This window comes from Argiope bruennichi, chromosome 4 (genome assembly GCF_947563725.1).
Source record: "Argiope bruennichi chromosome 4, qqArgBrue1.1, whole genome shotgun sequence".
NCBI lineage: Eukaryota > Metazoa > Arthropoda > Arachnida > Araneae > Araneidae > Argiope > Argiope bruennichi.
In genome coordinates this window covers 80,533,703-80,551,090 of record NC_079154.1, presented here as the reverse complement: position 1 = coordinate 80,551,090, position 17,388 = coordinate 80,533,703, and the positions used below count along the sequence as shown (strand labels likewise).

Sequence of the window (17,388 nt, the reverse complement as noted above, 5' to 3'; positions counted from 1 at the left end):
TATCTACTGAGTTAATTGAACTGTAGTGTTAGGACGCCTCTGATTAAACTAAAAATTTATTATATTGTTTTATTTTAATTTTGAATTAAAAATGGATTTAATTATAATTTTAAATACATGAAAAGAAAAAGTATGATTAGAATTAGTAACTAGACAGTGAAAGGGAATTCGATATTAAAAACGATAAAAAAAATTTCAAGGTTGCCGTTAAAACAAACTAATTTAAATGATTTCAATATGATTAGAACTAGTACCTAGAAACTAGCTATAAATGTATAAAGTATAACTATAAAAAAAGTTTAAAAAGTTACTATAAAAGTATGATTAGTACTAGTCACTAGACTGTGAAAAGGAATTCGATATCATAAACGATAAAGAATTTTCAAGGTTGTCGTTAAAATAAACTAATTTAAATGACTTCAATATGATTAGAACTAGTACCTAGAAACTAACTATAAATGTATAAAGTTTAAAAAGTTACTTTAAAAGTATAATTAGTACTTGTAACTAGACAGTGAAAGTGAATTCGATATCATAAACGATAAAGAATTTTCAAGGTTGTCGTTAAAACAAACCAGTTTAAATGATTTAATTTTTTTATTGATAAAAAATATGACATTTTATAAAGTATTAATAAATCATAACTATGGATAAATTTGCACAAATAAATACCGTAATCTATTTAATAATTACATTTTATATCCATCAAACAAATAATTGTATAATATTTTATATTAATTAAATAGATAAAATTTGTTTACTTTCAAGATTTGTTTATGTTATATATTTATATCAATTATATAAGTAATTTAAGAATTGTTAAATGTAATATACAGTTTTCATGCATATTTATTATATAAATAAAAACGTTAGGCATAGTATCGCATTTCTGTATAAAGTACATTTTTGAATAGAATAAATAAATATTTTTTTAATGTGACGGTTAAAATTTATTATGTATCAGATCAGAATTGGCGGAAACTGACTAGCAAAATCCAGATATGAAAAGGCACCGATTAGCAAAGTTCTAAAGCTTTAATAAGAAAATAGGCAACTTTTTTAAATCTTTAGTTATTTCAAATTTATGTATGTATTTTCGTAAGCAATAGGTGTTGAAATTCTTGACGAGGCACCAAATGACTCTGGACCAAAACGCTCAATTTCTTAAGACGGCTCTGCAAAGTATGTTAACAAGTCTGTTGATTTATTTATCTATGTGTATATGAAAGCGATAACGCTAGTACTTATGAATGAAAAATTTGATATGACAATACAATTGTTATTATGCATTCAAATTTGAATCCAGTCGGTTATTGCAAAGAGATTCTATGGAGTATTTTTTATTATTGGATGTAGAAAACAGGGCAACCAGGAATAAGCTAATTCCACGAATAGTAAGAAAATAAGCGAAAAAGGATACACATCAATACAATAATATTTCCGAAGAATTTTTATTTACTGTAGAGAACACAAAATCCTGACATAATAAACAGTGGATTTCTATGTTTACAAGTTTGTATGTCTACATTGTATTAAAAAAAATCAAGTTCTTTTTGGGAGGGGGTGGTTAAAACTTTTATTTAACAAATTTTTTTAGCAATGTATTAGGATTAACAACTGCAGATACTCGAGAGTCAACGGCGTTTGATACTTTTATAAGGTAACTAAATATTACGGGATCACAGAGTTTCAAGTTCGCAATCCAATTCCACTAAAAAATCTTTCATAAAAGTTATCCGCCATGGACGCATTAATCCGACATCGTGTCCTTCCGCTGGTGTGGTTTGGACATTTGGAGGAGGGGGGGGGGTACTCTGTTGTCATCTCTGATATCCAATTAGAACTTACAATGCTTGTCTTGAAAAGGACTTTATTGTTTCAAAGAAATATATTAATAATTAGACTACATTAAACGCAGACTCACTAAAAACAATTTCGAAAATCATATTTAATGAAATAAATGGATATTATATTAAATTTATTAAATTCATTTTTAATCTGAAACTGTTACGAAGGTTTAATAAATACAAAGATCAGAATATTTAATAGAAATTAATCCACGAACAATCAATAATAAATTTTAAAATGTAAAAAATAATAAATAGCGTAGAACTTTTTGAACGGTCAAAGAGTATTCAAAAAAGGAATAAAAATGCACTTTTAATAATATCTTATATCATTAATGAATTCAAAATTGTATTTAGATAAGATTTAATAAATAATAATACCTAACAACTTTCTTTACTCGGAAAACGATCTCATATCAAAAGAGCAAAAAGCTTTTGATTATTAAAGCTGATTTATTAAAAATTTTATCATATTTGTTTATATGTAGCAATCGGGCGAGTTATCTCATGTTTTTTATGATAACCAATCCTTTTGCAGATTTTTAAAATTTGATTGATATGTATTATTTTCTTGATAAAATTATGCGTCAATATTCCTTCATTTATCTAATTTCAATTTTGAATTACAATATTCACAGCCATTTTGGATAGATAAACTTCCATGTGATGGAAATCTTCTGAAATTTGAAACACATCTATAATTATTTTATTAAGATCATATACCACATTTCATTCGTTTTGAGCATTACGTTTCTGGGTATTTTCATCACAGACAATCTTATTTCCAGAAACGTCTTTTTTTAATTCATGAAAGTTTAATGCATGAAAATTCGTCAATATTAGAATGTCGAATTCTTTAAGAATAACTTCTTTGTATATTATTCATCAGTGAAGAAATAATAATATTTATCTTGATCACATTTGTGTTGATGAATTAAAAACTAGAAGCAGATACAGAAACTGAAATTTTCCAGAACTAAAAACAAATAAATCTTTATCAATTACAGAATCTTTACTTCCTCTTATAGATAGTACAGAGAAAATTTAGTAATCGTCGAAAAATTTGAACTAGTGATTTTAACAAGCTCTATTCAGAATAAATCCGTCTGGTTGACCGGCTGTTCCTATATAACTTAACACGATAATTACAAAACGAAGAGAGCTGAAATTTGATGCACAGGTTTAACATCTATAGTGTGACATCCGCCAAATTTTGAGCCAAATCCAACTACATATTGATTGTCCGTAGGTCTGTACTTTCAGGAGCAAGTAAACGTGATAATTCAAAAACGCAGTGACTTAAATATATCAAATTTGATATGGAATTTTGTGACTACAAGTGCTTGGTGTCAAATTTTTGTTCCAATCGGTTGAGAAAAACGCGTCTAAGACACAGATTCAATTTTTGGATATTATTAACGCATCCAGAGATTAATTGCCAAATAACTTCGCCAAAAATGATTTAATAAAGAGACTAAATTCACCCCAAAAGTTAATATTTCGTAAATGTTGTACACCAGTGCCATGTAAGGCGTTTTGTGGCATGTTTATTAAAGAGAATGCGTGAACATTTTGGGGAAGCCATTTACGCTGGTTTTGCAGCTTTTTATTCTAACAAGCCTAATTGTTTCTAACAAGCATAATTGTTTCATTCCTTTTATCACTTTCGTATTATTTACATAAATGTGTATCTGAATGATAAAGAAAATAGCAACACTAGTTTATTTCAATCACGGAGAATAGGTACGGCAGAAAATCCACTTTTGTTTCCTGGTAGAAAGCCAAATCCTCCATGAAAGCACTCAGCCGATTGAAAACTTTTCTAAATCTCCTCTATCCAAAGCCTATGTTGTGTAAGTTACGCCCAAATTACTGGTAGCTGTCTCTTGTTTATCTTTTCATCTTCATAAAAAATGGAACCGTTTAGGGTGGAAGCAGATGAAGCAAAAAAGCTTACAAGCAGAGCCAACTAGACGAGGATGGATGATGACCTGGAGATTTGTTAATGTCGTTTGCAGATAAAAAGTTCCATTTATGGGGATAAATTAAATGTCATCGTGTAAAAGAATTTGTTGACATGGATATCTAAAAATTTATCTATCAGGACGCTGATGAAAGTGTTTTGTGACAATATCTAAATCAGAGGAAATGGTCTCCCGAAACTTTTCATCCTTGGCGAGTTTTTTGGCGATTAATCCCTGGCATTTAGCAATACGTATTTGAAAATAAAATAATTTAAAAATTTTATTTCCAATCAATTGCAACAAAAATTTGATTCTGGACTATTATAATAATGACAAAGCCACATACCAAATTTCATATATTCAAAACATTTCGTTTTTGAGTTATTGCGTTATATGAAACTACAGACCAACAAAAAAATGAACCTCAAAGATTCAGTTCAAACTTTAATAGATAGCTACACTTTAGATGTTAAATCTATGTACCAAATTTGATCCATATAACTCTTTTTATTCAATTCTTACTATTAGCTCACACTCTCCCTATATATATATATATATATATATATATATATATCTTGTTGAAATTTTCAATCGTTAGTAAAATACTTTTTATTCATCCACTCAAGTTAAAATACATATTTTAAAACTTGTAGTAGATGACACTTAATGTTAATACAGTTATTTTTCAAATATTAATGAATTAATTAATTTTTTTTCCAGCAATTTCTATTTGCTCACCAAAGTCGCCAAATTCATCACCAAGTCGCCAAATGGTGGCCAATTTTGTCGCCAAGCTCTGAGATTACTGACGCGACACCCGATAGTAAATAATATAAGATATATATAAATAATATAAGATAATAAGTAGAAATTGAATTAAAAAATATTTTTTATATTATTTGTTTTGTAGATATGTTAACTTACATCTCGATAGTTGGACAGACAGACTTTCTCTGAATCGATTTTGCACAAATTTTGATGGAAATTTACAAATTTGGTGTCAAAACCATATACCAAATTTCATCCGTTTAGCTAAAAATGTTTCTGAGTTTTCTTTACCTCAGACAGGCAAACGGATCGTGGCAGATATAAAGCCAAAAATGTTGTTTTCGAATTCGAGATTTCTCATTCGTCAAATCTCGAGTTCGAATTTTTTTAACGATTACAATAATTCCTTTACACATCGTAGAGAGAAAGTAAAACTATGATTTATGATGATAAATGATGTAGAACAGCTATAACTGTACTATTGTACAATTGTAGCTGTTATATTGTACAATTAACTATTGTACAGATTTAATTTAAAGCTCTGTGTCAGTCAAACAATAATTTAAAAATTGATCTAAAAAGTATAGAAACATTTTGGAGAAGCATTCATAATATACATAATCGCATTAAACATTTAATCACGGCAATTCTAGGCAGGTGTGTTTTGATAGCTATATGTAGTTATATGCGAAAACGCCACGATGAAACACGGCTGTTACCTCTATTAGTTGTAAAAATAATCTAAATACAGTAACTAATCCCAAAATTATAACAACTTGCCACTTTCAGTGTCCAACTGCTCGCCTAATATCTTTATATTCAAAATAATTGTTAAATCCAAATAGACAGAGCCATTGTGCTGAGTTCGCCAATTTATTTCATATGAAAATTAATGATAGATACAGCAACAATGGTTCTCTACTCTTAACCATAAACCCTTTTCGAAAAAAATCTAAAACAAAAAAAGATTTTATGTTTTTCGAGTGATATTGCTATTAGAGATATTGCAAAACAGACAGAGTCTTCAACTTCAATAACTGAATAGATTTTGCCCATTTTCCTAATCAATTAATTTTGCAAATTCAAGCACAGCTGATAAATCGCAATCCTCTATAATTATCATGCAAGTATAACTTTAAATGGCATAAATTAAAAAGTAGAGGGTAGACAATCATTGAAACTATCTCATGATCCCTTATATATAATAAATATTATCGAAATCAGTTCAGTAGCAGTTGTTGGGAACTCCCGTGTTTTCTTCATTGAGCTTGTATAGTGAAATAGAATTTTTTTCGATTTCTCTTGAAAAAGGAAGAGCGGTAAAGAGCAGGTGATCCCTGAAGACATATTTAGGAATAATGAACTTTCATATAGAAAAAAAGGTACTGAAATCGTTAGACATACAAGAAACCACCATGGAAGAAAAGAGAGTTATATACAATCATACCATTAAAATAGGTATGCTGATTAACAGAAATAAATTTCTTTTTTCTTGCAGTTAATTTTATAATTTGCGCTCTTATTTGGAATTTAAGAAACGATTTGATTTGTTTGTATTTCAATATTTGTTGGAGGTGGAAATATTACATCGATAATGGCATACAAAAAAAGTATAACATTTTTAGATTTTGTTTATCAAAGCTTCATTTAATTTTTCATTTATTAACTAAACAGAATTTTTAAAACTAAACTCTTAAGAATTTTTTAACCTTAAATATACAACTAACCACTTTCAGCGACCAGTTGCTTGCCCATAGATAGTATTAATTAAGCAATAAATAAATGCTATAAGATTATAGCCAATAACGTTTATTTATAGCTCATAACATAATTAAACTATATATAGCATTATTTTAGTAATTTTTATAAGTAGCAATAATTTAGTTACAACTTACCCCATCAAATGAAAGTATCATTTTTAATTAGACCTGCACAATAAACGTTAACTATTCTGATTCGTTATCTATGCAAGAAAAGTGGAGGAACTGATTGACTAATTCGGCCAAGCACTTGAGGCTGAGGCAAGGGAACTGTGTTAAGTGCAAAAATATAGGGTGGTACGAAGCAGTCAACTGTAGACGTCATGAGCGTAATAAAAATAGCAAAACTGAAACAGTGGTCAAATAAAATTGGCAAAATTTGTCTTTGGTGATAGAGGAATTCTGTAGTGGTCACTTTCCCATAGAAAATGTATAATGATTCTTCGATATATCACAGATTCTTCGATATTTTTTCCAAACAGTAGTGATGTAGATTCAATGGGGGACAGGAAGCCATTGATGATTAATCTAGGGATCATGAGCTTCCGCTTCAAATAAAAATTGAAGAAATCGGTGGACTGGTTATAGCTAGGAGAATTCATGTGATGTTTTTCCCCTTAGAGAACTTACAATAAAATATATTATTTATAATATTCTTGGAAAAATGAGAAATAGCAAAGAACAAACAACCATTAAGACAAATTATAAACTGTCATATGAAATAAAAATTATCGAAATTAGACCAGTATTTGAGGTTGGGACACTGGGTTTTTGAGTTTGTCAGTTACTTTATACATACAAATATTTCGCATGATAATTCATAATCTGTGAATGAAATGCAAAAGACGATAAATGCTTTTTTGTATAAAAGGAAATCTATATGATTGATTTATTAAAATACAAATCGAAGCACCAACACGACAGCTGATAGTTAATTGATTACTAAAAAAAATTCCAGAAATTAATTCATATTTTTTCTGTATCATTAATTTTAAACAAGTCTTTCAAGATACTTCAGCCAGTTATTCCAATCTGCTACTACAAAATAAAATAAAATAAATATGCTAAACAGGAACATTACTCGCCACTTTAAAAAGATATTCAATTGATTTGTATTGGAAATCTTAGTTTCAGCTGATTCCTTTACATTTCTTGAATTGTATGATTTAATATATTTATTCGAGGAATCTTCAAATAAATTATTTTCTTGAGTCAAAATAGAATGGTTTTGATTAAGAAACACAGCTTTTTTGGATAGGAATCTAGAAATATTCGAGCTATTTGAAGTTGGCTTAAGCTTGCTTTCCTCTTCTCCACTTGAAAGGATAATTTGTTTATTTAGATTCCTTTTGAGTAAGCTACTAAATTTTGAATCTGGCTTACAAAATTTGGGTTTTTGAAGAGAATTAAGCATCGAACAAGACTGATGATTCTGTTTAGTTTCTGAGTTATTATTTGTTTTCAGTTTTCTCTGTTTCTCATTCGATGTTGAAAACTGGTTATCTGAGAGAAGCTCTTTTTGAGGAACTGAATTTTCTTCTAATGATTCAAAATCAGTTTCAAGGCCATGAAATCCATCAGCAGGTGCTTGTTTATGTATTTCAAACATGCTGTCACATGCTGTTTCAGAGTCACCGAGTCTTTTGCTAAAAAATACTTCTTGTACGTCGTAATATAAGTCCCCAGATGAAAACAATTCTTTTGCATGTGAAAGACTACTCGCCAATTTTCCATTATCTAATGTAAGGTTGTTTTCTGCTGTATGAGGAGTTGTTGATTCTTTTGAGTGCTCTGATATTAACTTTAAAGGTTGACTTTGTGACAAATAAACAGTGGATTCGGACGTAGAAAAATTTACTAAGTCAGTTTTTGAAACAGTGGGTATTGATGTTAGTTCTTTTAATTTACCAGCAGTAGGAAAATCATGCTCACTACAGTCCATCAAATGATCTTTATTTTCATTATGATCAACAGAGGAATATTTCTCCATTGCTTTAGATTCTTTATAGTTCAGTAATTCAGATGACTTACTACGGCATTCATTATCAAGACAACTTTTCCTCGCATTCAAAGTAATCACATAATCGTCACCATTTTTATCATTGCTTGGATTCTCTTTCTTCATGTTCACTTTCCTTTGGTTATTGGTATCCATGAAGTTTTTATTTAATTCTTCAGTTTCATCATAAACGAAGTTTATTTCAACAAGAGGCTCGTTGTTTGTTTTTTTCTCTCGCATTTCTGTCTCTGAATTCAAGTTCTCAAAATATTTTACAAGCTCACTTACAGATATCTTCCATTTATCCGAATCTACATCAGAGTGATATGCACTCGATGTCGCGGTGCTTTCATATCCCGTATCTCTGATATGAGAACCCCCTTCAGCTGATTGCATTGTTGCAGTTCTAAGATTTTTCGAAGGTGATGATTTAGCATCAAATTTTATTGCAGATCCTTGTGTTAATGATGACTCTCTGTCGAATCCAAAACTCCCACCTTCGGAAGTCGGGATAGTAAATGGAATACCTCCTTTAGTCATCAATTTGTAAGTTGTGTTATTTATTTTAGAATTTAAATTGTTTTCGAAATTTTCATAAGACTCACCATCTTTGGATAAATCGGATGAAATGTTAGACATCTGATCACTAGAGTTCTGATGAAAGAAGGAATTATTTCGTTTGAATAAGTTCAAACTTTGCGAGAGAGTTTCAATATCATATAAAAGATCATTGGATAATTGTTTTTGTTCGTTATTAAATTCATGATTCAAATCAGAGCTGAAATTTGAGTGTTCAGAAAGTTGCACATTATTCAATATTTCTTTGTTTTTATTGTTTTTTAATATTAAACTTTTATTAGAATTCTTTTCACTTCTGATGTTAACTTTACTATTTGTATTCTTGTTTGGAGTAATTCTACAACTTTTAAAAGTTGTTTTCTGACATTTAAATCCTTTTTTGGATAATACATCCCCTTGTTTGTCGTTAATTAGCTTGGAATTCAACTCAGAAAAATCATTATTATTATCACCAACTTCTTGAAAATTAGACATTTTATTATGTCCGACGCTTGTCTCCTCGCAAATAAATGATTCACTAGAAGACGAGTCATTTTCTTTATTAATAAGTGTCTCTTGTTGTGATCCCAAAAGAGAAATGCTACTAGAATCTTTGAATGTTTCATTGTTTGTTTTGAAAGATTTGTTTAAAAATTTACCATGTTGAGCACTCACTTCTGAATAAACAGGCTCTTCATCTAGTGGCACTACTTTTTGTTTATTAACATTATCAGATATTGGAAAATTTTCGAATCGTTTATCAAATTTAATATTTTCTGGAATCATATCCCTACTCTTGTCTGCAGTCTCTTTTAGAATGTAATCTCCACCAGCTAAGTCAGATTGCTGTGCCTCAGTTGACACTTGATTGGGCATTCTTAAAGGAGAAAAATCCTTGGAATACTTCCTTGGTGAATGATTTTTACTTGAGGATAGATTAAAATGTTCTTTATTGCAAAAATTTGATTTTCGATCCATAACGTTGTTGCAAAACAATCCACTATCTCCCATTACCACCTTATTATTAAAATATCTCGATTGAGCATCATTTTGCGAATGTTCTGGTAACTGATTCTTGTCAGAATTCTTCGACGTCTTTTTCTGTTCAGCACTGCCTTCTGATTCACTAAAACCTGTACTTGGTACAGAAGTTTTGTTCTTTTCAGTTGAGACCTCACTTGGTAAACTCAAAAGAGAAGCCGTTTTAGAATCATTTCTTTGAGTTTCATCAGAATCAACTTCATTTTTCTCTCCACTCTTCTCGATATTTACTCTATTTGTACTCATTAAAGGTGATTGATGATTTCTGGTGATTCTGATTTCTCTCTGGACTACACTGGATTGGACGATCACCTCAAAAGAAGTGCGACACAGAAAGCGATTGGGCAACTGATGGTCCCACTCAGTCTCATGTTTGCTGGAGGATTTTCGTTCCTTTTTGTTGAAGATATGGCGAGTTTCCATAGATATTTAAGAGCATAAAAATCAGATGCTTTTTAAATTAGATGTCAATATCAAAATAAATCCATCCTCCACAAACGTAAAACTAATATTTTTGGCTTTATGTTTTCAATGGAACTGTTAAGTGGGGAAGGATTTGTTTTTATCTAGCTATCCTCGAGATGTTTAATAAAATAACCGTGCTGAGATTTCCTTTTATATTTATAAACTACATGCAATAAAACACATCTGCTTTCATCGGTTTTATTTGCCTAAAATTGCATTTTACCTAATAAGGGTAAATGATTTAAATTACCATCTTTTAAGACAAGTAATATATAAAAAAAATTTTAAGTCAATTCCTACTTATTTTCTTATATTAGGTATATATATCTTATATTATTTATTATCGGGTGTCATGTCAGTAATCTCAGAGCTTGGCGACAAACTTGGCGACCAAATAGAAATTACTGGACAAATTTAATTAATTAATTAATAATATTTGAAAAATTGTATTAACATCAAGTGTCATCTACTACAAGTTTAAAAAATGTATTTGAACTTGAATGGATGAATAAAAAGTATTTTATTACCGATTAAAAATTTGAACAAGATATATATATATAAGGAGAGTGTGAACTAATAACAGGAATTGAAAAAGATAAAAGAGAGGTTTTTAAATAAACAAGTGTTAAGTTAACTGTGATTATCAAGAATATTAATGTCACGATTTCACGGTTAATACAGTCAAGATACTTCGGAAAAGGGATAACAGCTTTTGTTGCTTTACATCCCATACTGTTTCCGTTCAAGTACTTTAAAAAATTATTATTATTATTATTATTATTTAGAAAAAGAGAAAAATCTGAAAACTTTTGAGAATTTTCAGATTTTTTTATCGAACAATAAGCAAAGCTTAACAGTGATTTTGGCGACAAATTTTATTAGTTTTTTTAAATCAGTTTAAAAATTCAATGATAAATAAAATAGTTTCAAATATTGAGATCTAATCTTAACTAGCCTCCCGTATCTCGCCAAATTAATGAATCAAGGATTCATGATAAAGCACAAGTATGGCACATCAATTATACCTTATTTATTTAAAATATACTATTTTGTTGATCAAAGATACCTCAAATATGCCTTCTCTGAAATTTCAGTCAACTGACTGAAATTTGAGGGAGAGTATATTCCTGTTAGACGTTTAGGGAAAATTCATATACATGTATCTTTCCTTTGGAGAAGGATATATGTGTGTGAAATGTAATGTGTAATATGTATATGAAAATAATATGTGCATATATCGGAAATCACTAGAAGCAATCCAAAAACCAGAAACAAGCTGTTACTAAGGTGCATATATATATTTGCCAATTTCTATACACTGCTGATAAAGAGAACAATTACAGGATAGAACCCATAACCGTCTTTAAGTTTCTCAACCATACTTTAGTACCCTGTGCCATGAATGGGCTATGTAGACATTTTTTATGATATATTTATTCAGCTGAAAATAGTTTACTGAGGCAATAAGCTGTAATTCTAATAAAGTTCTTATATAATAATTCTAATAATTCTTATATAATAATTCTAATAATTCTTATATAATAGTATTCTAATATAGAAAATTCTTATATAATATTCTTATATAGTTCTTATATAATAATTCTAATAAAGTTCTTATATATTTGTGGCAATATTTAAACTTGAGCTTCCTCCTATCTCTATTCATATATTCTATTATTCTATTTCAATTTACAACTTATCGATAATTGCAAGTAGGGTATTTTAAAATTAAAATTAAAATACAATCAATAAAAACATTTAATATAACAATAGATGCGGTTATTCAGAAATATATAAAATTTATTTTTATATCATCACTTATTATAACCGAAGACTGATTATACTAAGTAATATTAATTGAGATTGCATCCAATAATATGGTAAAAATGATTTGTTGTTTTATGTAACTTTTTGTAATTGGATTTCATTTCTTAGGAATCACAAAGAATTGATTCTTTCTGTTACCATCTGCCTTTAACCTCCAGATTGTTTGCTAGGAATAGTGACTGTAGAAATTTTAGGTTGGATTTCTTATGCGTAATTTAATATCTACGGTTCCTTTAACAAAGGAATTTAGAACTACAAAATGTAATAAATATTTAATCCGTATCATTTTAGTAATTTTGACTTTATGCTGTTCATTGTATATATGCGTATGTCTGATGACATGAAGGTGCATAGTGTAACTGCGTGTTTTTAGTTCCAATTTTTGTTTTTTATTCCTAATGCAAAGCAGACAACTGATTCCAACATTTAAAAGATGCTGCATATTTTGTATCTAACATCATACCGATAAAATAATTGATCATAGCAACCATATTTATATCATTTACAGGATATGTTCCTTAGTATATATTGTATCTTATAAAGATAGAATAATAATTTAAAATACAGAATAATAATTTAAAATACAGAATAATAATTTAAAATATAGATATCTATCAAATTTGGGAACAAATTTGTCAAGAAGTTGACTTCCTGTCGGTCTGTATTTTCACAAGAATATAAATGCGGCAACTCAAAAACGAAGTGACTTAAAAATATGAAATTTGGTGTAAGATTTTGTAACTATAATTGATTGTGATTCTGTGTTAAATTTTGGTTTCAGGCGATTGGAAAATACGCATCTAAAACACCAATTCGATTTTAAGTACTATTAACCTCATGATAGGAATTAATATCTAAACAAAATCACCAACAATCATACAATCGATTCATCAAAAATGGTAAATGCACGCCAACGATCGATATTTCGTAACTATTTTTCACAAATGCCAAGCAAAACTGGAGGATTCAAAAACCAGGTTTGAGGAGACCATTTCACCTCATTGAATCTAATAAAGGTAACTAATCTAATTTCTTAAACTTATAAAATTAGGTTTTTCCCTTTATCTCTGAAGTTGATTTATCGAATTGATCGTTGTTTTAACCTATTTTCAGTGATTTTTTTTCTTTCAATACTAAAGAAAAATGCCTTCCATTTTAAGAACTAAAATACTTTTTAAAAGATTTATCATTTAAATAAATGTTATGAAAGGAAATTTTTGATTACTTTAAATGAATTAACTAATAAAAACTGTTCTATCCTGAAAATTAGTTTATGGAGTATTTGCGTTAATAATACAATATACTACTTACAAAAGATATATACCAGGCATCTCTGTTAGATTATTTCCGAATTGCAAGCAGAAAATAACGAATTTTTTTTCAGGCAATAGAGATATGAAAAATAATTATTTCAATAAAAACTATTTATTTGAATTTATTTTTATTCTAACTACCTTTGATTATCAGTTGGTTCTTAGAAATTTAGTTGCGTTTATTGTTAATTAAATATCTTTTGCAAAATTTAGCATTCATAATTTCCTTGAGAAAATATTTTTAAATAAAATTATGGCAGAAACTAAAGATGTATTAATTTAACGGATTAACACCTATTCTGTTCACTGTGTAAACAAACCATACTAATGGAATCATCATTGAACTTAAATCGTAACAGCTGAAAATAACCTATTCACCTATAATACCACCGATTCATCTATTTTCTAACTTTTGCAAACTGTAATTTCACTTTCTTTTTAGAGAAACACCTCCTTCCGTAGCTTTCAACAATTTGAAAAAATCGGGCGATTAAAAAATAATTGATGTTCAGAATTCTAGGGAAAATGCACAATTTTAAATTTGATATCATTAAAAAGTTATAATAATTTGTTACATTTTAAAATAACTTAAAAATTGTTTTTACTGCAATATTTCTGGAAGTTAACATGAAAAAATGTTAATTTTTCGCTTAATTTCTAATTAATAAGAAATTGCACTTAAAATTTCAAAAAAAAATCGCTTCGAGGTGCACATTTCTACTTTCCAAGATATATGTGTTAATTTTTATAACTGTCGGTAAAATGGCCTGGCCTGTAGAGCGCCAAAAACACACACAGTCTTATTTTACATTTGCAGATATTTTTATTCAATAGTTCTACTTTAATATTTTAAAACTATGTTCAATAATTCTAAGAAGCGCAAATGGAATTTCAGTTCTCAAATCTTATAGGTAAAAGGTTCCTTCTTCTCTAACAGAAAAGCATTTTATAGTATAAACATTTCTTTATAAGTTTGAAAATATATTTAAAAAATTACAGATTAGTGGATAAAATAAACAATTTAGTAAACAAATATCCTTTTCTTCATATAGTAAAAAACTTTTAATAAAACATTTCAATTCAATTAAATAGAGTTTTGAAAGATATTTTTTTGTTTTATATAAAATAATACCCTCTGTGTCTACAAAATGGGCGATTTTAGTAAGAGAAGAATTATTGCATTGCAAAGGGAGAATAACAAATCAAAGCAAGAATCTAAATCATGATATGATTAGAACCAAAATATCTTCAGATTTCAGATTTTCTATCTTTGATGGCAGCTGAATGTCCGAGCATAATTTATATTTATTTTCATTAAATTTCTTATCCATAACTTGAAAGTCATTATTTATTTAATAAGATATTTTGAAGTATTAAACTGTGGCAGATACTAAAATTGTGTTATTTTAACAGCTTTACATATGTTAGGTTTATTGTGAAAATGAGCCTTCCTTGTGCAGTCAATTCCTCTATCATTATTTATATTATCATTAAAAATAGAATTTTTTCGATGAACTATATTCTGTTAATCCAATTTTGTATTTTGTGATATTGTATTTTAGATTTCCTACTCCTCAACAAGGGAAGAAACCACAATAATAAATATTTAATGAAAACGATTTGAATTTTATTGTAACAGTGGAATGCATTGTTAAAAATAGAGCAAAATAAAATCTAAAACATTATTTAACAGGGGAAAAAAATTAGTATAACAACCGAATTGGTTATTATCTTTTAAAAATTATTTTAGTTTTCAAATACTATAACATCTTTTGTAATAATATTTTTGAAAGTCATTGCAGTCGAATTCCTAAATTCATTCATTTTTCATTAATTAAAATTCTGCTTGAAATTCCAAAAATGTCTGCTCATTTTCAACTTTCAAAGTATATTTGTGCCAATTTTGGCAGCTCTAGATCAAACAGCATTGCCTGTAGAGCGTCATTACAACAGGCATAAAGATACACACACATATTTTCTAGTATAATTACAATAGAGAAATATACAAATTGTATCTATAAAGATTTCGATAATATATTTTAAATATTGATAAAGATATATTCATCACGCCATATATATTTACAAATAAATGTGCTTACTCAATTGAATTACTTTAAAAGTTATTTATAAATCTTTTCACAACTTTGTGCAAAAATTATATCAAAATATACATAAATAATATAATCAAAATATACATAACTTTTTTCTGCTGAGAATACATTTTTTTCTTTCATTTTAGTGTATGGAATTTGTAATAAAACTGGATTGCTTAAAATTTAGAAGTTGTTAATTCTGATACAGAAATTTAAAGTTTTGACTTGCCTTATTTAATTTATAAAAATTACATATCCAAAATTTATATAGTATATATCCTATAAAGCTTCAGAGATTATGTATATGAAGCAATTAAAAAGAAAAATAAAGTATTATATTGATTTGTAATTAAGTATAGAGATTTTCTACTTATTCTTTTTGAAATTTTCTATAAACATTCTACGAAATTTTACGAAATATTTAGCTAGATTTCAAAAAGGATCAAGAAATATTTTCGTATTTCAGTCTATAAACATTGCATTTTTAGATATCAAAAGTCTAAAGAAGAAATAAAAAAATAAGCAATTTATTTTGCTACTGAACGCAAATGCTAGAACGGATACAAGCTCAGCAGGAACTAAATCATGTTTTAAATCTTTAATATGATAGGTTCTTTCTTATCTTTTCTAAGATCATTCAAAATAAATTTACATTTCTCATTTTATAACAAATTCATAATATTAATCGTTCTAAAAAACTCAATACTCGAATTCGTGAGGTATGGCTACATTATTTCTGCGGAATCAAATAAAAAAAGCTAATAAATTAGAAAAACAATTATAATTCAATCTGTTTTTCATTATATAACAAGAATTGTTATGAATAAAATGTGATACCTGTAGTTTTTTGGCATTATTTTTACAATAAGTTTGACGTGTAATTGTAATCTCTTCAAACAAGTTTATGAAGTATAATATTCCGTCAAACGATAATCTTTTGCCTAACGATTTTTTTTAGTTTAATCAGCTCTTTAGAATGATAATTTTACAAAATTTGAAAGTAAATCTCTGTAATATAAAAGCAAATAAATTCAACATATTTTATTTATTTTTAAGCAATAATGATATAACTTGGTAAATATTCCCATAATGTAGTTATAACTCACAATCGAAACAAAGAAACAATTATTTCATACACTTACCTCAACTGTCGTTTCTATCTTGACAACCATAATAACCATGACGATTGCACCAAAATCCTGCAACATCCTGTTAGATGCTTTTCCTGCAAACGGCTACGTGCACTGCAGGATAACTAACAAGCATAATCCTGTCGTATCCTTTCTTTAAGGATCTTCGGCGCATGATTTTTTTTATTGTTTTTGCTGAGACGACCTCGTGAGTTATGGAGTGCAGATTCACAATTATGATTGGCGGTTGGATTTTCGCTCCACCCATACCGTCTGAATCATTTATTAATAGGAAGATGGCATCGTCCCTCATTCCTTTATGGGTGTATCATCTTGGAGGATTCGCGCAGCAAGAGAGTGATATTTTTTTCTGTGAATCATCTTTTTTCATGTTTTATTTAACTAATTGGATTTAGATAAACCTAAAAAATTATCAAGGTTTATTCATGAATGTATTTGCATTTAATGAGATTTTATCTGTACTTTGATAGAGAAAATGTAATAATCATGGAAATGAAGATCATTACGAATGCTATGTTAAAAATGGCAGTCTAGAAAACGCAAATTATTTCTAGGCAGATTCTCTATTTGTAGCCTATACAGATTCTTTCTATGCTAAAGAA

At 28.3% G+C, this 17,388-nt stretch overlaps 1 protein-coding gene across 1 annotated transcript in view; it reads right to left on the bottom strand.

Moving 5' to 3' along the window:
* The window catches only part of LOC129966117 (dentin sialophosphoprotein-like), a 31,521-nt gene extending 14,656 nt beyond the window's left edge, over window positions 1-16,865 (bottom strand). Inside the window, exon 1 of the mRNA XM_056080497.1 lies at window positions 16,778-16,865. Coding sequence (XP_055936472.1) covers window positions 16,778-16,843 — 66 coding nt within the window. The 5' untranslated portion in view covers window positions 16,844-16,865. The remainder of the gene's footprint in view (window positions 1-16,777) is intronic.
* Between the last annotated feature and the right edge of the window lie 523 nt (window positions 16,866-17,388).